Below are 24,496 nucleotides of genomic sequence, written 5' to 3' on the forward strand. Positions count from 1 at the left end.
CTACAGTAAGAGGTCAAAGCTGAATCTGCAGGTAGCTTTTTTCTTGTCAATTGCGTGTGACACGACAAACTGTGATTGAGGAGGCATTCAGGCTAGTTTCTACTGTTGTCGTGGTCGAAAAATGTAAAATAAGAAGTGATAGTCTTTATTGCTAAATAAGCCAACAATAGCTCTCTGAATTGGTAAGCTTTACTTACCAGGCAATAAATCAGCCTCCTCACCAGTTGATAATTAATGTAGAAGATCTGATGCTAAATAGCAATATAAGAAATGGCATATTTGTTGTGTTGAAGGTTAGACCTAGACAGTATACATTTTTACTAGGGCTGTCAAACGATTAAAATGTTTAATCAGATTAATCACAGCTTAAAAACTAATTAATCATGATTAATCACCATTCGAACTATGTCCAAAATATGCCATTTCTTTATGTATATTCTTGTGGGAATGGAAAGATAAATGAAAGAAGGCGGATATATCCATTTAACATACAGTATGTATGTATGTTTATTATAACATTGTTCTGTGTGTCAAAATGAAAGACAGCCCACACACCTATCAATCATCATGTGTTGATTTCTATCAACAACGCGAGCCCTGGATCTTGCTAGTGGAGTACTTTGTGGGGGGGGGTGAACGTTGTGTTCAGCTGTTTTAGCGCAGTTCTCCAGTGAAGTGGGGGAGTCTCCCTCCGCAGCCGGTTGGCGTAGTTTTGGCACAATTCCGTTGTACAGACCGACGTTAAACAACACCACGCCGTTATCTTGATTCTGATTGGCCAGAAGAAATGTATTATTGCTCTATGTGTTTCAGCTAAAGGCCTGTCTAACAGCGGCAGTCAAAGCAGTCTGCGAGGAGCGTTCCCCGAGTGCATCCTGGAGGATTCTGGGTTTGAGGAGCCTCAGGAGTTTCGAACCCGCTGCAGCAGCATGGCAGGGAGTCTGCAGAGGAAGCCGGGGGAGGGGGTCATCATGGGTCCCACCCGCCGCAGACACTCGAGCGCACCAAACCATGTCCAACCATCCGATTCAGACAAGAACCGCACCATGCTGTTCCAGGTAAATGGAAATGTATAAATGCTGTGGATTGACTTCCATGAAAAAAAAGATATACTGTGTTTTTTTTCTGATATCTTGGTTTCAGTAGCAGCTCAGATGTTTCTTATCTCTGTGTCCAGTTAATTGTGGACCCACAGTCCGTTGGCAGAGCACAGCACTATTAGAAATGTTATCTCATTAAAACCTGCTTAGTTTGCTCCCAGATGCTGGCCAGGATCAAGGGTCTATTGTATTTGAATTATAGCCATTTTCCATTATTGATATATTGGTTAGATTGGTATAGAAGTGCAGTTGTACTGAATTGTAGTACATATTGTGTTTATGTGTGGTTCACTCCTCAATAATTTGAACTAAGCAATGTCATATAATATGCTACATCAGTTGACTTTTTAGAACAAATATTACTGGATACACTACAGAAAATATCAGATCCGAACATTAAATACCAAGGAATTCACATTCAAGAATCTGCGCACGATAGCTGTAACAATTTGCCCTCATTAAAGCACATCGACCATACGGTTTCCATCTTGTTTCACTTGAGTCCCATCTGTCACACCAGAAAACCAAATGCTTGCTTTCTTCATGCTATATGTCATTGAAACCCTCCCTGCATTTAGTTCTGAGCTTCTTGCCACAGCAAATCATTTTTATGTACCCGTGGCTGGCAGTGGTGATGTACGGACTAGCTCCGCCGTGTGTTGCCGCTCCAGATAAAGAGGCTGTAACTCCTGAGTAGAATTTGTGAGTGCCGCTCTACTCCTGTTTAAATGAAAAGTCAACACTTCATGAAAAGCTTGCGGGCTTCAGAGTGAGCCAGCTGCCATTCCTCACACATCATGTCCATTTCCTCATGAAGCTAATTTTAAAATCTAGAGCACAACGCTCAATACGATACTCCACATTGCAGTCAATTATGGGAAAAATCGTTGTTGCAGGCTTGTTGACCTCGATTTTAAGTTGGCTAGTGTGTTAAGCATGTTATTCAAAGTGTCTCAGGACCAGGGGCGCCGTAAGGGGGTGAAAAGTTAGGACGATTCTAAGGGCCCGTGACTGACATGTGCCCAAACTATTTTAGAACATTAAGAAAATATGTAAGTAACCAATGTGATTATCTTTTCATGGGGCCCAAAATCCCTGGCTCAGATAGTTGGAATAGATAGTTACAGATAGTTTTCTTTGTCCCTGCTCAGGACAGTCATCATAGCCCTTGTCATGGGATACTAAGATTATATTAAGTTTCCATAAACCACAATCAAAATAAACGTATTATTGTTTTGCGTTTGTACTTTTTAATGAATCGGTATGTGTTTTTCGCATGAATTTGAGCATAATACCCTTCTGTGTTTTTCAGGTTGGGCGTTTTGAAGTAAATCTCATAAGTCCGGAGAGTAAGACGGTGGTGCTGGAGAAGAACTTCAAAGATATCTCATCCTGCTGTCAGGTTGGTTTATTTTTACCTCCTGTATTTGCACTAAAAGCCTCTCTTTTCTGTCTCTGATGCATTCCTATTGACAAGATAAGCTCAGACTTATTTCAAGCATTTCTTTTCTAGACATCTAATGCATTACTTTCTGTCTTTATAGCAAAGTAGGTCTTTCATTTAATTGTATAATACATCTCTATCAGTGCTGTCGAACAATTCTTTTTTTACTGCCTGATGTCCTATCTCTTTAAATAGAAATCCTGCATAGAGATAATGCTCTATGTAGTGTGAACAAAGGAGTCATTTTACTAATTCAATGGAAAATGGAATTGGAGAATCTCAGGAGCCATTATGCTAGTTGTTAGTTGCAGTTTTTTTTATTTATGTTGCTGTACTGATTAAAAAGATCCAACAGAAAGCTCTTCCCTTGCTGTGATTCAATCTAATCTCCTGTTTGTCTTGAATTTGTTGCAGGGTGTCAAGCAGTCCGACCATTTTGGATTCATCTGTCGGGACCCAGTAGAGTCTGGTCCCAGTCAGTATGTGTGCTACGTGTTCCAGTGTGCCAGTGAGTCCTTGGTAAGCCACACCAAACATGAGCATACAAATGACTGAAGCTTTTGTTCTTAACCTCAAAGTTTTATTGTAATCTTTATTAACGATTTGTGTGTTTGTGTGTCCTTTTTTCATCCTGACTGAATGTGTCAGGTGGATGAGGTGATGCTGACCCTGAAGCAGGCCTTCAGTACGGCCGCAACCCTGCAAAGCAACAAGACCCCAATCCAGCTCTGTGAAGCCTGCCCCATGCATGACCTGCACAAGCTCTGCGAGAGGATCGAAGGTAAGTCAACTCAGTCGCTCTCTCTGGCTTTACTTATGATTATATTGATGGACTTTCTTTTTTCTCAGAGTTAAAGCCACAAAAAAGAAGATTCTTATATCCCTTTTCTGTTTCGAGGTCTCTACCCACCCAGGGCAAAGCTAGCCATCCAAAAATACCTCTCCCAGCTGACTGACACTGAGCAGGTGGACATTTTTGAGCGAGTTCAGGTAAGGTTGGCTCTGCTTAGAGAAAGAACACTTTCTTATCTGACAAATGATTCATTCTAAAGACAGTTGGATTTCTTTCACAAATACTGCTTCAAAGCAGTGTTTCTTTTTACATCTTAAGTTACGAGTGTGTGTGTGTTGTGTCTGCAGAGGTTGAAGCCCGGGTCAGACCAAGAGGAGAACGAGCTGGTGATTCTCCATCTGAGACAGCTCTGTGGAACCAAACAGAAGACCCATCTCCACATTGGAGAAACCCCCCAGGTGAAGAATTAACACTGTATATGCTGAATAAAATCATTGTCAGATGTAGATTTAATTACAGAGATTTCTCTCCAATCAAAATCAAATGGTTGAGGGTGATTGCCCTTTGACATCCTTGACATTTAGTAATAAAGGGACGATAAAGGAATTGTTTTTTTGTTTTCTTGCAGAATGGCACATAAGTTATCTTATCCCTCTCAACCTCTCTTTCTTCCTGGAATTCTTACTAACGTTTCCTGTTGTACTTTTTGTTGATGTAGCATCAGTTTTAAACAGACAAGGCCACAGAAAATATCAACATGCTTATTTACCCCAAAACAAGACCCTTTGAGTACTTGAATTCCAACAAACAGGTCGAACTGGGTTTTTATATTGGCGATGCAACTCTTCTGTGAACACTTGAAGGGGTTGCTTGGAATGTTTTAGAATTTAAGTATTTTGTGATCGCTTCTACTGATGCTAAAAGCTCAATAAAATAAAGTTCATTACCTCCCATCTGAAAGCAATAGGTTCCTTTAAGAAATCTAAGTTGGTTATCAATTGACTCACCGTAACCTTCCATTTGTTCATTCAAAGAATATTAAATAATGATTCTTACCTTAGCATGATCTTGATCTAATCATACAATAGTATTCTTCACCAAGTGGTTTGCTTGCAGAGTTTGTGTACTAAAGGCTCACATTGAAAGTCACATTTGTATTAATTATGTCTGTTTTCTTTCTGCCCATTGCTATCATCTGACAGAATGCACCAAACAGCCCCTTAGCAGCAGACGGCTCAGCCACCAGCAGCCGCTTCAAACTCGATGTTCTGAAGAATAAAGCCCGCACCTCCCTCACCAGCTCCCTGGAGAACATTTTTGCAAGGGTGGGTCACAAAAGAGGGTTATTTTATACCACGTTTTGTTTTCTGCCCCCGCCACATTCTAAATGTAATCTCTCACTGTCCCCAGACAGAATTTAACCCCTGTGCTTTGTACCTTTTATGTGTCTCTCAGCGCACTCAGTTTATGTATCATTGTCATCCAGGGGATTTGGATTGACCCATACTCTATCTGCCAGTGAGACAGCCGAATAATTCCTTAGTAGCAAGATCCAGGCAATCTTAGGCAAACCTCTGCTGCCCTCTGTTATTGTCTTAGAGATTTAGCTGAACAGTGAGACTATAATTGTTAAATTACGGAAGTCAGGAAAAGTTTCTTGCTCATTTAGATTTTCTGATTCATTTGTCCCATGTTTTGCTACATTTTTGACATTACATTCACAACTTTTGACTTGAGCAATTGGTTTACTTAAAAAGGTTGTGTTAACATGGTTTTCATTTCTATATATATTTTGTTTTTAAACCTGTTCAGGGTGCCAGCCGGATGCGGGGCCGTTTGGGGAGCATGGGAAGCCTCAGCAGTTTTGAAAGGGTAAGTGAGCTTGAGGGAGAACACGAGAATTCCCAGAACTTCGCTCCAGGGACTCTGGGAATTCTCACTTTTAACCCAGTGGCCCAGTGGTCCTTCTCACAAAATAACAAGTGAGATAGCCATGCTTTCACTTTGATCAATGTCACGTGGCGAAATTATTCTGCTCTGCATTATTCCCACAAAGTGTCATGATGCAGCTGCATTGGCCTTAAGTCAGATGAATACAGCAGGGAGTGTGTGTACAGAGCTGTCAGGGAACAATTTGGTGTTGATGGTTCCACTCTGTCACTGCTCTGCAGAATGTGAAGTGAGTGTGTGATGTAGTCCCCCTGACTCCCCATCAGTCATCATGTAGTTAAGAACACTCCTGAAACGAAAATGTTTCAGGAGTGCGATGCAGGGCAGCTTAAAAGAAACATGATCCAAATCAATGCAGCAGATCCAAAGATATTGTCTCTTTTTGTTCCAGACACACATCTTCCTTATCAAAAAATATGCCTACATTGCCCATAATGCAATTGTGATGACGTAAACATTAGCTGTCGACCTAAAGTCATTTTATGTAAAGCGTCTTAAAGCATTGGGAAGAGCGCTATAAAAATAGCATGTAATATTATTAGGGCCTGAGCTCGACTGAGTCGGAGCGAAGATTGAAATCCTTGTGATTATTTTTCTTTGTTTTCGACATACATACTATGTCGTTTTTTTGCATATTTTCAACATACTATACTATACTTTTTCTGAGATTTCCGACTTACTAGACTGTCGTTTTTTTGCACATTTTCGACATTATTTTCTTCAATTTTTTGTGTTTGTTTGTGTGCGTGTATATGTTATTGCTTGTGTGTGTGTGTGTATATGTTAGTGTGTGTGTGTGTATATGTGTGTGTGTGTGTGTGTGTGTGTGTGTGTGTGTGTGTGTGTGTGTGTGTGTGTGTGTGTGTGTGTGTGTGTGTGTGTGTGTGTGTGTGTGAGTGCTTGTGGGAGTGCGTATGTTTCTGTGTGTACGTGTGTGTCTGTGTGTGTTTTTGTTTCCAAACTTGTAATCAGACCCATCAAACTGACTCAAGTAACATCACTTGAGCCCATTCTTTGATTTCACATAGCTCCCTCCCTCGGGCAACAAAAGGCTTTTTTTCACATATGCATTAGTTATCCCCATTACCTGCAAATAGAGCTTGATGTGTAAAATCGTTGAAGTTCCTCTTTAGGGATGTGTAGCTCTTGCTTGCACTTAACACACAGAGATATGAAATGGGCCCTCCACATAGCTGTCATACAGCTCACTTTGCCTCTTCTATAATCATGCCATGTCAGATTTATAGGAACTATGTAACATCAGATTAGGGGAAATGATTTACAGCAGCCTTCAAATCACAGCGCCAAGTGATGGGATTTTATTAAACTGCCAAATCTGACTTACTATCACCAAATCAACCAATACTTGCTGTTGTACATGTATGAGGGCCAAGTATAAGTCCTTTCATAATCATATTGTGTTTTATAGATATCATTCTGTTGTTATTCAATAAAAAAGATATGACAACATGACATGTGTTTATATCCTTTATGTATAAGGACAATCTGGTGTCTGTGCTTTCAAAGCTCCCCTGAGCCCCTCTATTGTTATATTAGTGATGTGCATGTTGTTTGCCTTCTGATAATGTGTAAAAGTAGTCATCTGGGGATTGTGTCAGGATGCCAAAGCCAAGCAGGAAATTCTAGTCAGGATGTCCAGTTGTGCTGAGCCATGCCGGCCTTGGCTTCCTATTTTCTTAGCCCTATCATACTGTAGGACACAGCTCTAAACAGACATTGATCCACTGAGCCACTTTATCACCCCAGTGCTTCCTAAAATCTAATCACAGTTAAACTGACATTGACATTTAGCATGATTTACCTTGTGATTAGCAATGCAAGGACGTTTGAGTGGGTGGCAAAAACTCTTGTAGACCTTGCATGCCTTTTTTTCTATGTATTTTGAAAAAGCAGAACAAATATTACTGAATTTCCCCTGTCATGTCAGATCTTACAGAGGGAGGTCTGTAAAAGCATGAAGGGAGGCTATTGGAGGGTTTTCATGAGGCTTTGAGCCACTGAGGTCCTCCCCACCAATAGTGTGCGACGCTGTGAGTCACAGGACTGTGTCCATTAGAATACAATAGATGGTGGGAGTTGTATTGCATGAGGCAACACTGAGTAAAAGAGTGTTGAGTGGAAAGTTAAACATGGAACGAGTCTTGCTTTGGGGTAACGTTGGCTAGGTGAGTGCAGACCTGCAACTTGAGTAATGAGGTGGTGTTTTATTTGGCTGTGGGCCTCTGGGGTAGAGTTACTAGCTTTGCATGGTTTGACTTCCAAAGACATTCAGTGTGATTACTCTTTGGATTTGCCTGCCTATATGAAGGGTGATTGACCTATGTACTGAAGCTCTAATGAGTATTTAGAGGAAACAAAGTCAGATATGTCAGAAAATCCAACCATGATAAAACAGCCAGATGTGAAATGTCATAAATGTACATTACTATGCAAGTTTTTTTACTCATGCACTGACCTCTTTCTCTGTTTTACCTTCTTCCTCCTCAGCAGGATGAGGAATCTCCCGGTCATTCCCCTCCAGGTTCCCCTCCTGCTTTCCCTGAAGACGACCCGGATGCTGGTCAGTTCCGTCCACGTGCCCACACCTTCAGCCATCCACCTGTGAAGAAACGCATCTCCTTCGAGGGCCAGCTGAGCAGCCAGAGACAGGCTCCACTGCGCAGACAGCAGTCTGTTAACCCAGAGCTTCTGCAGAGCAGGTAACGTACTCTGCAACCATCAGGCACTGCACTCTGAGTCTGAACCTAAAGGAATGATCAATGCAGAATATAGATGTCTTATGCTCAGTGAATTGAACTGAACTCTGTAGGAGTTTGTGCTTTCTTTAAACATATGGCTGACTTTGCTTTAAAAGGCAGAACCTTTCGCTTCTCTATAATCAGTTTAACACTAACCAAATATGTATTCAACCTTGATGTTCACACAGACAATGTTATCATTTTGCAGCGCTTTGATCAGTCCTATATCTTTCCACCTCCTGCTCCACTATCCTTGAACAATGGCATCACCAGTTTCCCGTCAATGTTTTGATTGCTCAAGTGTTCCTCAGTGTTTTTCTGTGCTTTTGTTTGGTTGTGTTTTTGAATTTTTTTATTTGTGGGCATTCCATGTTTTGCTCGCCTAGTCCCGGGGCGGTCTCGAGAACACGCAGCGTTTCGGAGAGCGAGTCCACCTTCAGCCTCCCCTCCTCCTTCTCCGCCCCCACTTTCCTGAAAAGCATTTACCAGGGCTCCCTGGGCTCCCTCAGCTCCCTGGCAGACAGTGGGAGTCTAAAGAGGTGAGAGGGGGTGCGCAGACAACCCCCCTAATGAGGCGCAAACCACTCGACCGGGGTGGGGATGAGACGGGTGGGGGGTGCAAACCGCTCTTTGCTGGGATGGCAGTAGCCATATACGTGTTGGCTGTCCAAACCTTTTAACACCCAGCTTTTTTGTCCCTGTATCTTTTATACTTTTTCCAGCAAACGTTTTATTAATAAGGAATACTTTCCAGCTGTTTCCATTTTTCCATCACAGCTGGTCCAATCCTCTTCCTATTGCTCTCAGAAGTTGAAGGGGATGCTGATACACCCTTCTCTTTTGCATCTGCATGTGATTGATGCTTTTGCACGGCAAAACTGTATTTAACCTGGGTTTTTTGCCTATATTAACCGCACTTCACCTTTCCTGACCAATGTGATGCCCCAAGGCATCATGCCTACTTATTTCATTGATGTATTTATTTTTAAAAGTTGCTTTTAATGTTAAGCTGCACTAATTTATCATCTAATGTCTAAGAAAGTGGGACATACCGCTGTGCGCCTGAGTGTCTCCTTTCAGCACGCTCTGTTAGGTGTGTGGATGGCAGAAAGTAAAGGTTAACATTTCCATTATGAATGAGACTCAGCGGAGCAGACGGTGTAAAATGGCCTTTCCACGCAATGTTTTTCTCCTCTGACAGCGGGCCAATCCTCTGAGCACATTTGCACAAGGATCATGTTGCCTCTGATGATAAATAATAGCAGGTTTAAAAGTCAACTTATTGAAAAGCCACCACCTGCTGTGCATATAAATCTGAATATGCCAATATTATTCACAGCTAGGTCCGCACTATCTGTTGCACTGTGAGATAAGATGCTGTCTTTTTGTGACTTCTTTATGACATTACAGGCAGAAAAACACAACAAGAGGTAATATGTGAACATCTTTAAAAGAGGTTATTTGCAGAACAACTTTTAGAGTGGAGTCATGGTCTCATGTTGACATTACAGCGCTCAATAGAGGTCACTTCCTGTTTTTCATATCCACATGATAAGACTGGCACTTGCTGGTATGCTGACAAGCTTACAGTAACTATCAAGAGATCTTCAACAACTTTGTTAAAAAGCTTAATTCTCTACTGGAGGAAAACTGTTATATTAACTAGTCATTAATTAAATGTCATCAGTGCTCATAAACTGCAATGCAGGATGCACTGATATAAAATGATCATAATAATAACAATAAGACGGCTATCTGCTAGAGAAAACAAAACATGATGAAAATGATTTAGCAACCTTTATATTTCAGATATTAAATGAATATGTCATCTAATCTAATTGAATGCAGCCTAAGTATTTAAATAAATCAACCTAGCCTGCAAGTGAACGTAGACACTATCATTGCTTTTTGCTGCTATTTTACAAATGATGTTGTAAAAAAAAAAAGTAAATGTGGAAGCAAAATAGGCTGTGCTCCATTTCACCTTCCTCGCATGCTCATATGTGTATTTCTATATGACCATGCACTTTATTTTGGTTGCCAAAATGGGGCCTGCAAAGTTTGCAGCACATGGTTGTATTGTTGGTGTGAATTCCATGCCCTGGATATTATGATTCAACTTTAAACCTAGTATTAAACAGTGAACATGACATTAGTCAGTTCCCCATGCTTCTCAGTAATCATGTTTTCTTCTTCACTAACAAAAGCAACTTCTCTTCCAGGAAATAAAAAAACAAACATCCCTCTAGCTCAGCTTTGGCTGTTTGTGTGGCTGCTGTTTTTTGTCATTCTGCATAACAACCTTTTGCCTTCGTACATTGGTATCGAGTCAGTGTCTGGTACATGTTGTTTAAGGTTCACACTGACCATTTGTCATCATTTCAGTGAGTTTGTTTATGGGAAGGTTGTATGAGCCAAGAGGTGTGTGTGTTTGTGGACTCAAGGATGTGTGTGTGCCTGCATTGGTAAAAGTTGCTGAAAGAGTGTTCGTGCAAGATGATACGTGAGTCATTTATCGGGTGTCTGTGACGCTGCTGTCTTCTCTCGTAGCAATGGGGAAGGAAGGAAGAGGACCCTGTCTGCCTGCAGCAATGACTCAGTGAGCGGAGCCCTCCCTCCGACCCCACGCAGGGTCTCCTGGAGACAGAAGATCTTCCTGAGGGTCGCTTCGCCCATGAACAAGCTGCCCGCATCGATGCAGCACCCAGGTCTGGTAACACAGTCCCTCGTGCTCACAGTCACACAATGATTACTCTCTGAATAATCCACAAGTGCATAGACAATGAGGACAAGGCAGGGAGGACATTTGATTCTTGTGGAAAAGTGCTATTTTGAAGTTTCTGACTTCAAATTGCATGCATATACGGGGAAAGTAGTAAGAGTTCCAAAGAAAATAAAGAATTTTCCCACTCCATCCTTGTCAGATAAACACTAAGGAGCTTGTGGAAACTAACCTTCCTACCTGTTTTTATGCCTAGTTGTCTTGCCTTAAACATTATTATTTGTTAAATAGAGCTAATAGATTATTTGCAGATGTGGGGCATAATAATATCTTCACAATAAAGCGCTACAAACCTGAATAGTACACAGATATAATCATTACATGTATTGTTCATATACATATATAGTCATTTTCTTTCTTTCTTTCTTGTTTATTGTACTTTCTGTTGAAGTTTTTGGATGTTGTGTTTCAGAGCTGTTGCCTCTCTCTCCTTCTGGTTTTGACTTGAGTCTGGATCCTTTGGGGCGTCTGCTGCCAGGGGCCAGGGACCCCATTACCGGGGAGAAGCGTAAGAAGACGGGGGCCGACTACCGGGCCCTCTGGAAGACCGCCATCCATCAGCAGATCTTGCTGCTGCGCATGGAGAAGGAGAACCAGAGGCTAGAGGGTGAGTACATTTACCAATGTGCACATAAAGTACGATAATCGCCCTGGAACAAACCCTTCCTCTGGTCACATGCATGACGAATGTTCAGAACACGATGTCTGTAGAGATACTGCTGCCATATCATTCAGCACCTCATGATGATTTGTGTAGTTGTTTCTTTGCAGACACTGGTGGTATTTATAATGTATCATGGGGCTGATCTAGCCCCATCTAAATTGGCTTACACTGAGTCCTATTGTTAAGGTTGCTCAGATATTTATTGGGGAATTTTTCAACTCAAAACGCGAGGGGTTAAAATGGAGGGTGTTGTAAAGATTTTAAAGCCCCCTGAGGCAGGTTATGATGCTGGGTCATACAAATAAAATTGGCTCTACTTGACTTCTGTATTCAAAACAGTGGTCATCACGTCCGTTTTTACCAACCTATCATGAAATTGTGAAACCCTCATCACACGCTTTGAAACAGAAAGACTTGTTCCTAAGTGCTATGAGTGTGGACAGGGATAGGCTAACCCTTACACTGTCATTTCTGTTTATTTTGAGAAGTGAAATGTTCTGGCGCACAGCTATATTCAGAGCAAAAATGTTTTGGTGTTGCACACACACACACACACACACACACACACACACACACACACACACACACACACACACACACACACACACACACACACACACACACACACACACACACACACACACACACACACACACACACACTCAGATATGCAGATATGCTTAACTACTAAAACTCTCAGTAGGTTAGAGTTCATGCATGAGCAAAACATCTTCAAGAGTTACAGCATTTGGACATAGCATTTGTTAATACCGCCCTCTGCTGGCCGAGGTTATTTAGGGTGTATGCCAAAGTTTATTTTAGCACTCCCTTTTTTCCCCACCTTATACAAACACTGTAAACAGGGAGTTAACAATCACGAGCAGGACTGAAGAGAGTGAAGAAGAGGAAGTACAGGCCATTTTGGATGTATCAAAAATGCATATTTACATTCAATTAAAGAGAACCCATCTTTGATGTTTTTTTAAACTCATTTAAAGTTCAAACTATGGATATCAGAACAGCATTAGCGTCTCTATGAGAAAAGGAGGAGATAGATATTTGTAGTCAGTACAAGTATACAAATTATTATATTATATAAAATATACCAACACATCTCTTTCCCTTTGTTTGTTACTATGACACCAATGCTGGTCTGAGGACCTAACTGTGAATAACCGTTTTCAATAGAAGGTAAGAGATACAAAGAAGCCATTGGGATCACGCTGATAGATGTTTTGCATGATTTCAGGTGTTGGTTATTGTATTCATTCAACTCAGAATCTTTTGTTTGCATGATCAGGGACGATCATTCTCATACGGTGTTTCTGTTTCTTTTGTCCGCTGTACCTCAACACACTACCTTGATGTAGTCTCTCCAGCATAATAAAATGGGTCTTTGGTGTTAATGTTGGTATTGTGGCTCGTGTGTATATGTGGTAGGCTTTCAATGGTTACTGGTGACAAAAGGTGTTAATGGCCCTATATCCATACTTCCTCTCAAATCAGACATATTTTAATCTGAAATATCTTGTTGTACAAAAGCAAAAAATAAGGCTTTATCTACCACCCTGCTTTTGCTGGCATTTGGTCTCGATTTTCGGATGCGAGAAGAGAATCTTGATTGACAAAAATGATGTTGAATTTGTTCTTTTGTCTCTTTCTATCATGGTGATTGTGCTGCAGCAAGCCGGGATGAATTGCACATTCGCAAGATGAAGCTGAACTACCAGGAAGTGGGCCAGTGCTCCAAAGAAGCGCAGGCATTGTGGGAGAGAAAACTGACAGCCCCGGGCAGAACAACAGTCCCACAAGACAAGGAGGAGCTCAATCGTGCACTCTGCCAAGGTGAGGGATGCATGTGTGTTTTTGTGTGTAAGACTGTGGGAGTATGCGGTCATGAAGACATGCTCATGTGTGTATCTGGTAAAATACAGCACCATTTTCTCTTCCGCAGGTGTTCCCAAGAGCAGGCGAGGGGAGGTGTGGTTGCTCCTTTCCCATCAGCACCGGCTGCGTCACAGGCTGCCTCAGCGTCAGCAGGCTCTGGACATCCCATACCAGGACCTGCTGAAGCAGCTCACTGCACAGCAGCACTCTATTCTGGTGGATCTAGGTGTGCAAAAAAAAAGAGCTGCCAAAAGTCACAGAGAGCCAAAAAGATGTCATGGATTTGCCTGGTTTATATATATTGCATGGCAAAATTATTTATACATTAAGGCAGTGGTTCCCAACCTGGGAAGGCATTGCAAGTGGGCCGCCAAATAATTAGCAAAACATTATGATTTGTGTGGAAACTTTTTAATTATTAAAAAAATCACATTTTCAAATTCAAATTTTATTTGAACCTCCTTTCCTTTCTCTTTCTCGATCCTCCCTAGCAACGGTCATTACAGTCTTTGACAGCGGTCTGTACTACTGGATTTACAACGTGTCACATGTTCTGAATTGACCATCAGAACTTTATTTAGCTTCCGTATTGTTCATGGTTGAATGTGGGCCACGAACATTGTTAAGATTCTTAAGTGGGCTCTGAGTTGAAAAAGGCTGCATTAAGGCATTTCTGGAGAGCTTCTTGCTTCTCTATAATTACACGCTATTAGTATTATTTTGAGTAGTTGATGTTGTGGTAGTATTAGATCGGTTGTTGTTTTTTCAGAATTATGTAAACATAGGCCATTTAAAAAGAATGCAAAATTATCCCTAAGCTTCTGTTATGTTGAAAGCTTAAACAAACAATGAAAATGTAATAATTCAGATGTAAATCTTATCTATTCCTCCCTGTTTAGGCCGGACCTTCCCCAACCACCAGTACTTCTCGGCGCAGCTCGGCGCAGGGCAGCTTTCCCTCTACAACCTCCTGAAAGCCTATTCTCTGCTGGATACAGAGGTACATACTGTTATCCTGTGTCTTTTTCCCACAGTACAGTACACACTGTAATGCCACAGCGGACTGAAGGTCATGACGTTGGTGGTAAATATTGTGTTCTCTATTTACTGTGCCACACAGGTTGGCTACTGCCAGGGTATCAGCTTTGTGGCTGGAGTGCTGCTGCTTCACATGAGCGAGGAACAGGCCTTCGACATGCTGAAGTACCTCATGTATGACCTGGGCATCAGGCAGCAGTTCAGACCGGACATGGTCTCTCTGCAGGTCAGTACAGGAACGGGTGGAACATGTCATTGGAATATAAGGAACTTCTTACCATGTGGTAGCAGTATTAACATCAGAATAGTTAATATTTCTTTCCTGTAAGATCAGTTCGGGATCAGCTTTAGACATAATTACCTGTTGTGCCAACATTCAATTTCCAAAAGTGTCAAATTAGAGCCGAGTTACTACTTTTACTAGACGTTTAAATTAGGTGGTGTTCAATTGAACATTTGGTAAACTAAACTAGCTCAACAAAAAAGCCGCTATCAAAAATAATTTTGCATTTTTGGTGTTTCCACTGGTAATATAGAAAAATACCCCCTACACCTTCCAACAAAAGATCACAAGAAGTTTTCCCCTCAAATTTTTAGTCAAGCTTTGATTTAAGTATTATAATTTGGAAATTAAAAGAGCTTTAATTCTACACAAACTGGCTATAAATATACATTCCATAACATATGTACAGTAAGTTTCTAGTCTATTGGAAAATGTGTGTAAGTAACAAGCACACTAGACTTTAACGTTCATGTTCGAGCTGTCCTTACCTGCAGTAAAAGGCCTTGTGTGGGTTTTGAGTAAACACCAGCAAACAGTAATAAAGTGTCTCCACCTCTTACTCAGACCACACCTGCATGCCTGTTAGCTTCTGTTAAACATCAGCTGACTTCAGGAGAGCATCAGCAGGCGTGGTAATGTTTAATCTACATCAGTTAACTTTGTAGCCAAGCAGCCGTCTGCGTTCTCCCTACACAGCAGTTCTCTTCTTTTAAGACTAATCCAAGGGTTTTAAAGCAAAGAGGAACCCGTTTTCTCTGTGCAGCTGCTCAGCTCGAGGAGGTAAAAAGGTATTACTTGTCTTCTTTGTAACGGTCAGGATATTGTAAGACTGATAACGGTGTAATTTTAGCTTGAGCTAACTTCTGCTTCTCTTTTCTGGCTGCTGTGCTTTTCACTGTAGCACTTGTCAGTTGATACATTGTTGAAGAGTTTGTACTGTACAGCTCTTTTAAGGCTTGGCCTTCATACATGTCTGAACAAGTGTGTAAGACATTTATTTGTGGTACTCAGCAGATCCAGATAAACCAGTTTGTTCTGCACAGAGTGTTTTCCCTGTCTGTTTATAATGTGTTAAATGTGTCTGTTTATACCTGTGCACACTGTCTGTGTTATCCCAGGTTCAGATGTACCAGCTCTCCAGACTGTTGCACGACTACCATCGCGAGTTGTACAATCACTTTGAAGAGCACGAGATCTGCCCCAGCCTCTACGCAGCACCGTGGTTCCTCACTCTCTTCGCCTCACAGTTCCCCCTCAACTTTGTGTCCCGCGTCTTTGGTATTTTTTTTAGAATAATGGCCCCTGTGTTTGCTCACAAGCAAAGGCTTATCAGCACAATGCATCGTATTAAATGTTAAAGAGGATGAACTTTAAACAGCCACTTAATGCAGCTTAAAGGATAAGTGTGTTAAACATCTGATGTTTTTTTAATGCTGTGTTTGTTTTGTATTTTCAGATTTTGTATTTGTCCAAGGGACCGGGGTGATCTTTAAGGTGGCCCTCTGTCTGCTGGGCAGCCATGAGGGGGAGATAGTGGAGTGTGATAGCTTTGAGAGCATTGTGGACTATCTGAAAACTACACTTCCTGCTCTCACTCAGACACAAATAGAGCAGACCATGGCAAAGGTACAGTGTGTGATGTTGAAATAGCCTGAAATACAGTTCCAAGTTTCCAGACAATTGGCTCAATGACGCAATTTAGTACTTTGGCATTCGTGGCCACTTTACCCACGTTTACCTGCATTGTAGTGGTAAGGCAACAGGTTTTTTAATGCTGAAATCCTCACAGTGTAAGACACATTCTTAGATACATCTGGATAAGAAACCAAATCAAAAATACATATTTAAAAAGTGGCTTTTGAAACAAAACACATGTCCTATTTTCTTTGTTGCCATTTTTAACCTTATTGACGAACACATTTTACTGGTTGTCTGCTAGGTAATGGAGATAGACATCTCCAAGCAGCTACATGCGTACGAGGTGGAGTACCATGTCCTGCAGGATGAGATGTTGGAGTCCGGCCCGCTGCCTGATGACTCTGACCGGCTCGACAAACTAGAGAAGACGAATGTGCAGTTGAAGAAACAGAACATGGAGCTGCTGGAAAAACTTCAGGTAAGCAAGCGAATAGCCACACTGCTTCATTATTCCCTCTCATCTTGACCAGTGGGAATACAATTGGGACATATATCAAATGCTTGGTATAAAATGTGTAAGGATATTCATTATTGTTATGCTTAATCATTGATGGAACTCACTGTCATACATGTTTAAAGATCCACCCTGATAGTGCCCCAGATTACCAATAGATGGCACTAAAACACAAGTTAAACTCAATGAAAATGATAGCAAGACAAAGAGACTCAACACTATGTTCTCCAAATGCTCTTAACATTTTGACAAGTAGTTTGTGAATCTGTGAAGCCGGACTGGTAAAGTCCAGCCGGTTGGTCCTCATATTAATAAGGGTCAAAGGGATTGTACGGCTCTCATGTCTGATGTGACAGAGGAAAAGGTGCAGACTCTTATACTTATGGTTTAAGAGAACTGTTAGTTAAACACAAACAAGTGTATAACAGAAAGCTTGGAGTCTTTATGAACTAACTTCATATTTCATTGCACTTTAGTTGATATATTTTTTTCTACGGTCCTGGTTTCAAAGTCAAACTAGTGCTGACTCTTGTGGAGTTCTCAGAGTGCGTAGCTGCTTCACTTTTCGTTAACCCTCCGCCCAAATGTCTGTGTTTGTGGTGTGCCTTGTATTTACTGATGTCTCCGTCCTCCAGGCTGCACGGCAGAAGATTCAGACACTGGAGACGAGCGTTGAGAACTTCCTTTCTCGAGAGAGCAAAATGAAGCACATGATTCGCTCTCTGGAGCAGGAGAGGGCATCTCACCAGAAGACCATTGAACGCATGCGCTCATGCCTTCCCCCTGACGCCCTGACAGATGTGGAGATGACCCAGATCAAAACAGGACCCAATGGGAAAGCCAAAACTGCAGCCAAGAAACCCTGATGGCAACCAGGGGGCTGCTGCTGTGGGCAGATGCACAGGCAGAGACTGAAGTGAACAAATGTAGTGGAAATTTAGTGCAAGGCTGCTGAGCTTCACAGCTATTGTTGAACTGCTGTAAGTGTAGCAGGCTTTTGTAAATGTGTGTCCGGACGTGCAGTATGGGAAATATCTTCATGGTATTTGTCAGCATATAATGGAGCAGTGGGAGGATGGTTTCATTTATACTAGCAGACAGACTTTTCCATCAAAGCGTCTCTCATCTGTTTCACTGCCGGTTTGAAGGTGACATCAACATGCACACCACCCTTTTCTTATTCAGATCTTTTTGGCAATCACCGGGGAATTCATTAGATTGACGTGAGAAATCTTTTTTAGCACTGCCTTGATGTATTTACTGTCAACCTCAGTAGCACCACAGAAGTTGCCTGGAGACAAACAATGTTTTGGACCTCAGGTTTAACTTTTAGCCATTAGCGGTGTGTATCATGGAGTTGATGTCCTGTTGTTTCTGATCTTGTGTCTGTGATGGAAAGTCTGCCAGTTATCACAGTTCTTTGTCATTTCCTTGTATTCTCTCAAATGTGTGAATGTAACTTCCCTCCAAAGATACTTTTGATAACATTCTGTTTGTTACAACAGAGAGTGCACATCTGCAAAATTAGGCTTTACATTTCAGACATACTGTATATGGTATGTTTCTCAGCATGCACCACTGCCGTGAGAGATCTTTAGTTCTTCTTGCTGCTTTGAAGGAGGAAGTGTTTCTTCCAAAGCTCAGGCAGGATGTGAGGTTGTCTGCCTTCTCAGTTTCCTGTGTGACTGACCGCGGTGTCGCCTAGTTTTAGAAACACGTTCAGACACTGATGCAGAGTTCATGCTCCCAGGAGGCACAGAAAAACAGACTACGGTGGAGGAGTGCTCTCGATGTACATCACAAGCTTCTCTTCTAAATGTCTGTGTGAAATGTTGTGCTCAGGCTGAAGTTTGACTAAACTAGCAACACTCCTCCGTAGTTCTTGGAGCTGGGTCTAAAAGCAGCTATTGTTGCTTGGCTCAAGATTTCATGACAACACATATCTGCAGTTGCATTGCTGTTGTTCACATGCCCAGTTTTATGTTTGCAGTGAAACTGAAATGTTTATGTCAGTAGAGGGGTCACAAAGGAAATAAGAAGAACTTAATGCCAGTTTCATTTTGAGTGTGGACAAGTCTCTTCTGATACTTGGCATTATAAACGGTATATGTACACACACTTGCATATACACACACACACTGTGCATGCAGTGAGCTGTCTGACTGTATGGGCAGACAGTTCAAATGAGCACAAAGAGTGTCCTTGGCTCCCTCCTCGGTTTTATTTTATCCCACCTCCACGTCTGACTCACCATCGCCATTTCTGATTGAAAGCAAAACAGTCCTGGGCTGGGCTTCGCTTTCATAAAACACCTTTACATTGAAACCAAGGTGATGTTTATCAAGTGAAAAGCACTTGCTAACAGTGTCTTCCTGTCCTTGGTTGTTTTGGGGAAACATTTGTGTCTGTTTCATCATAAAATGTTTACTTTCAAACTGAAGTCCAAGCAGACTTGTTCTTTGGCATACAATGCAATATGTGTATGTGAAGCAATCCTGTGTGTTTGCATACACTCAGAGCACTTGTCTACTTGCGCTAATTGACAGGAGCAACAGTTATTCAAAAGAGTTTGTAGATAAATCCGTCCAGACACTCTTTGTCATGGTGTCTTGTGGTAATTGAGGTGAAGTTGTAAAGGTTTACACCAAATATCTCATATAATAAATCACCTCTGAAAAGCAGGGGGTCTCTCAACAGTTCAGAAAGTAAAACATCTCTTTTTGAAATCTGTCAAAGGGTATGGATGCTGTCTGACAGCTTTATGGCGTCCCTTCCTCTTTTTGCCTGTATTCTACTCATCTTCAGTAATTGTGCATAACATAAGTTGACTGTTGAACCAAAGAAGTGGTTGCTTTTCAAAAATGTATGAATGCAAAATGAATGACTTTATCCAAAATGCTGTGATGTATGTTTGTGTTGTCACCACATCTTTTCAGCTTTCTTTAAGTTTGTACTAGGACTAAAGCTTGAAAAAATACCAAACTATGGCAGTAAAAACTTGACCCTGGAAAAAAAAGAGACCATTGGCAGATTTGTTTACACATCATTTTCATTGTATTCCTTTGTGCCAAAAGTAGATAATGGCCTTTACTCTCCATTAATCGGAGATAAGAGACCATTATTTGATATCAGGTGCTCTGACTCCTGACTACTACATAGGTCCTTGTATCACTGTGTTTTCAATCAAAGTCATTTAATAATGCTTTTCTGTCAACATGAGGGCTACACCAAAACAAAAGACACTGTCATGATTTCTTCAATAAACACCTTGCCTTGTTTTTTTGTCTACTCATGTCTGAATGTCTTTCTGGCCCGGCGAGCTTTCATGTTCCTTTGCTGCTAGGTAGCACTTCATCACTGTTGGATATAGCCTCAAGCACGAATGGTAACCGTGTGTAGACGTATTATTGCGTAAAAGGCCAAGGTAGGCTTAGACAGTTATAGAGAGTCTATTTAAAGGCCTTTCTAGAGTTGTACTTTTGTTAACGCCTTGGGCAAAGAGAACTAAGGTCTCCAGTGTGGAGAGAAATCCTGTGAAATGGTACCCTTTACAGAGTCTTCAAAAACATTCAACCACTTGTGCAGTTCTGAATTAGCCATACAGTAGTGAATGAAAAAATATCATGCTTGACACCCAATAAAAAGAAAGGGTAAAATTAAGTGTAGTTTCATTTGATTAAATAAAGATAGCTCTTTAATGAAACCAGTTTGATGTAGGTCAGTGATTCCCAACCAGGGGTACTTGACTTGACATGTATAGTGATTTCAAGTGTGTGACATTGAGTAAGCGAGGGAGTTGGCAAGTCTCAACGGTAAGCGGAATAGATAGTAACCTAAATGGATAAATCATTAGATGAAAGTATTTGATAAACTGTTAAAATAGTGAGCTAATATTCATGAATTAATTATTGAAATATAAAAAATTGACTTGATTGAAAAAATAAAAAAGGTTTACAGTAAAACATTTCAAAAAGTCATGTAGGCAATGGTAATATTAAAAGATAAACAGTTGAAATGGTAAGCTAACTTGCTAATGGATAAACAGTTCAAAAAGCTAGCTTGTGGTTGCAAAAACATGGCTACTGGATAAACGTGAAAGAAGCTAACAGTACTACGTTGAAAACAGTTGAAATAGATGGCTAACATTAAAAGTAATGGATAACAAAAAAGTAATAAGTAATTGTTAAAATGGCTAGCTTCACCAATAGGTTCAATCCGAAAAAAGAAACATTGGGGAGCCACAGATGCCTTTTAAGCCCTTTGTTCATTCTGTTGTCCATGAATATGAACCACAGAAGGAGCCTAGCAAGAGCTCCATCAGCCGAGAAGGGGCTTTGAAAGATAGCAGCCATAAGACCAGTCATTGTTTTCCTAGGAGGGTCTTACCCAGAAAGGTCTGTTGAGTGTTGCTCTGATCAGCCTCTGCCAAGCCTGGAGCTTGTCACACATACAGTAAGACACACAAATGACTGCCAACCAGGAGCCTATCGCACACCAAACAAAGGGGGCAACATTCCTTGTGTATTCCCACACGAGGACACATCCTGCAGCAGAGGGGAAGAGTGGGATACTGGAAATCCACCGGGGATTGGCTGAGAACGACACTTCCTCTGCCCAAGGTCTTATCAGCTCTGTTTTTGCTTTTTTTCCTCTCTCTTCGTCTTCACTGTCTTCATCTTTCAGTCCATCTCTACCTCCCACTCTGCTTCCCTCTCTCCGCATCCCTCCCATTGGTATTGTGAGGCTGGATCTGAATCTTTGGTATAATATTTACTGTTTTGTGAAGCTTACAGAAGTAAACGTAGAAATGCAAATGTCCAGAGAAGTAAATGGCAGGCTGAAAACTTTATTTGTCAAACAGACCGAACCACCAGGGTTTGAAATAGGATTGTTGTGTTAAGGCAGTCCTCTAAAGGATAGTTATCTGTGTGTGTGTGTGTGTGTGTGTGTGCCCTCGAGCTGTATAATGACCTGCTCTGAGACCACTCGCTCCCCTTCCCCTCTCCCCCTGAGGGCCCATAACCGCCATGCCGGGTCATTATGTGCCCGGTGGAGGACTCAGCCGTACGGCACACAACCGTAGAGCAGTGCCACGCGGAGCAACTGGACACAGAGGCTCCAACAACGGCTGAATTCATTAGCCGGGGCCGAGCTGCCTCTAATTTGCTTCTTTAGGACTAGGATGGTGCTCATTAAAGGGGGAACATTATTGTTTATCTTAAATCATATGAAAGCATCAAGATAAAGGGTAATTGCTGCCAAAGAAAATATCATGAGGAGAAATAAGAGAAATGCTATAAGACTAAGAAGAAGCTGTAAGGACCAGTGGTGGAAGAAGTACTCAAGTAGCAATACTACATTCATGGCCCTATGTTACAGGACAAAAGTATCGGCATCAAGTGATACTTAAGTATTAGTAGTAAAGTATTGAGTATATTGAGTTACTATTATGATTATAATCTGTAAAGTAGCATTAATGTTTTTTGCGTAACACCCATGACTGCCATGTCTCCACCACTTAACATTGATGTTGATGCTGATTCCTTCCTACAACTCTGGTCATGTCCCCTGTGAGACCACGTGTGTGTGTGTGTGTGTGTGTGTGTGTGTGTGTGTGTGTGTGTGTGTGTGTGTGTGTGTGTTGTTAAAGGGCATCAAATCATTGCAGAAAGGGAAAAGTGAGCTGACAGTGTGAGCAGGTTGCTGCTCTGAAGGAGGAGGAGGAGGAAGAGGAGGGAGGAGGTTAGAAAGGGTGCTTTTTCCTTATATGGGAATTCCTACTGCTCCGCTTGTGGCACAGTCTACAATCTGGAGTTGTTTCAGTAGAAAACACTGGGCTACAGCTGTCAGAACAAAGTATTACAGATCATGGAATATCTATGCAACAGCTCACGTTTTTACTTTGCACCGTGGACATCCACAATTCCAATCAATAATGTGGTTCAAAGGCAAATCATTCGAAACTGCAGAACTACATCAGCACTGAACCGGCACTGGGGTTGTAGTTGCAGAAAGAGATTTGGAGTTAGTGAATCTGGAAGATGGAGAAAAGGGGGATGAGGGGGAAGGTTTAGAGGTGGAGAGGGAAACAGCTGGAGGGGTGGGGTAGAAACTCAGGTGGGCTCAGTCTAGTCCAGAGAGACGAGTTTGCTCCCTAGAGGCCAGGAACACACACACTCACACACACACACACACACACACACACACACACACACACACACACACACACACACACACACACACACACACAGACTTCCTGTTCCCATGACTAGTCCAGGTCATTCCTCTAGTCCCCTCCATCGGGTGCAGGTAGATCCACTATCATTGCCTGGAGAATTTTGTGATTAATGACACACCTGTCATGTCTAAAGCCGCTTCATGTTTTTCCTGCAGGAGCCCCTCTTCCTCCCCTCACCTCCCCCCCAGCGGTCTGGCAGACACACTGTTCTCCCCGGGGGCCAGCTGCAGCACATGCTGGGGAGTATCACCCGGCTTACCTGATCCAATGCTTCATTCATCTGTGTTACCTCTGGAGGCCCTGGAAAACACACTCAGTGTCCTTAGACACACACACACCTGGGATTAACAAATATGTGTGTGTGCACAGACATCCACAGACGTGCTGCCCAAACCCTCTATTCCCACTGGCCTCAATATACTCCATGACCGTGCTCACAAACATCTCGGGCTGGGCTGGTGCAAACACACTTTCCAAAACAAGGCCAAAAAAGAGGTGAGGCTCAAACACCGTGAGTAACAAGAAGATATTATTGAGGCCATCCTCCGCCTAGAGATTCCCGACAAATGTGACTGAAGTCCCAGGTGACTGCGACGATCAGACTAGAGACTTTGCGGCTGAGACCCTTCTAATCACATTATCCACTGGCTCTGCCCGCCCCTCATAACCTCAGCAATGATTAAGACAAACACTTGCGAGAGAGGAGGAGAAAGAAACAGTGAGAGACACAAAAAGAGTGCTGGCAGGCTGGAAGGAGGGGGTGGTCAGACAGACAAGGAGTGAGTCAGACAGGCAGATTTCCTCCTACATATAGGTCCGGCCAATAAAAGTGCAAATAATATGTCAAGATCAAGTACAGTGCAGACAGTCTTTGAGCTGACTTTATCTGCTTGTGTGTTCAGGGTTAAGCCCTGTAAAACCTGATGTCAGCGATAAGGGACTCTCGTGCGAGGTTGGAAATGTTCTTCTGACATCATGCAATGTTTGTACGCACATCCTTTTCACAAGGCCACTAAGGGCACAATCACAGAGATGAGGTGGTGGGCAGAGCCTGCATGTTCGTGACTCAGTGCGCTCTGAACACATCCTGACGTCAGCCTCTGGAAACTCGATGAAAGCGAAGTGATTTGTCCAAGCAGAGGCTGCCAGAGGTTTAAGTGTCCACCAGCACTAGCTCCTTTTCTAAACCTCCCTGAGCAGCACTGGGTTTTGTTCAAGAAACTCTCCAAGCTCAAGGCAGAGATGATAGGATTTGGTGATTCACAATTCTCCTCCCCTCTTCACCAAGCCACCCAGCTGTTCCTGTGAGCACAGAGTAACACACTGGGTTTTATTATGCTGATCTGACATTGCTGGAGTTGGGAGGGAAGACAGCTGGACTTGTGTGGCCCTGGGCACCCGTCATT

General features: G+C 42.1%; 1 protein-coding gene across 8 annotated transcripts in view; it reads left to right on the top strand.

Moving 5' to 3' along the window:
* Positions 1-20,130, top strand: part of tbc1d4 (TBC1 domain family, member 4) — a 28,231-nt gene extending 8,101 nt beyond the window's left edge. For 2 of the 8 annotated variants that reach the window (XM_010790635.1, XM_010790636.1), the window contains 21 exons: positions 814-1,058; positions 2,413-2,502; positions 2,959-3,063; positions 3,193-3,325; positions 3,443-3,534; positions 3,685-3,795; positions 4,540-4,662; positions 5,150-5,209; positions 7,796-8,007; positions 8,433-8,585; positions 10,597-10,754; positions 11,241-11,435; positions 12,681-12,683; positions 13,176-13,337; positions 13,447-13,605; positions 14,279-14,379; positions 14,500-14,643; positions 15,819-15,978; positions 16,157-16,326; positions 16,640-16,816; positions 17,488-20,130. In XM_010790635.1, the coding sequence (XP_010788937.1) occupies positions 814-1,058; positions 2,413-2,502; positions 2,959-3,063; positions 3,193-3,325; positions 3,443-3,534; positions 3,685-3,795; positions 4,540-4,662; positions 5,150-5,209; positions 7,796-8,007; positions 8,433-8,585; positions 10,597-10,754; positions 11,241-11,435; positions 12,681-12,683; positions 13,176-13,337; positions 13,447-13,605; positions 14,279-14,379; positions 14,500-14,643; positions 15,819-15,978; positions 16,157-16,326; positions 16,640-16,816; positions 17,488-17,718 (2,984 nt within the window). In that variant the 3' untranslated portion in view covers positions 17,719-20,130. Of the gene's footprint in view, positions 1-813; positions 1,059-2,412; positions 2,503-2,958; positions 3,064-3,192; positions 3,326-3,442; positions 3,535-3,684; positions 3,796-4,539; positions 4,663-5,149; positions 5,210-7,795; positions 8,008-8,432; positions 8,586-10,596; positions 10,755-11,240; positions 11,436-12,680; positions 12,684-13,175; positions 13,338-13,446; positions 13,606-14,278; positions 14,380-14,499; positions 14,644-15,294; positions 15,489-15,818; positions 15,979-16,156; positions 16,327-16,639; positions 16,817-17,487 lie in introns of those variants that run through there. The other 6 variants (XM_010790638.1, XM_010790637.1, XM_010790639.1 and 3 more) reach the window with 6 other exon arrangements.
* The last annotated feature ends 4,366 nt before the right edge of the window (positions 20,131-24,496 follow it).

This window comes from Notothenia coriiceps, unplaced genomic scaffold (assembly GCF_000735185.1).
Source record: "Notothenia coriiceps isolate Sejong01 unplaced genomic scaffold, NC01 NC01_scaffold00034474, whole genome shotgun sequence".
Lineage (NCBI taxonomy): Eukaryota > Metazoa > Chordata > Actinopteri > Perciformes > Nototheniidae > Notothenia > Notothenia coriiceps.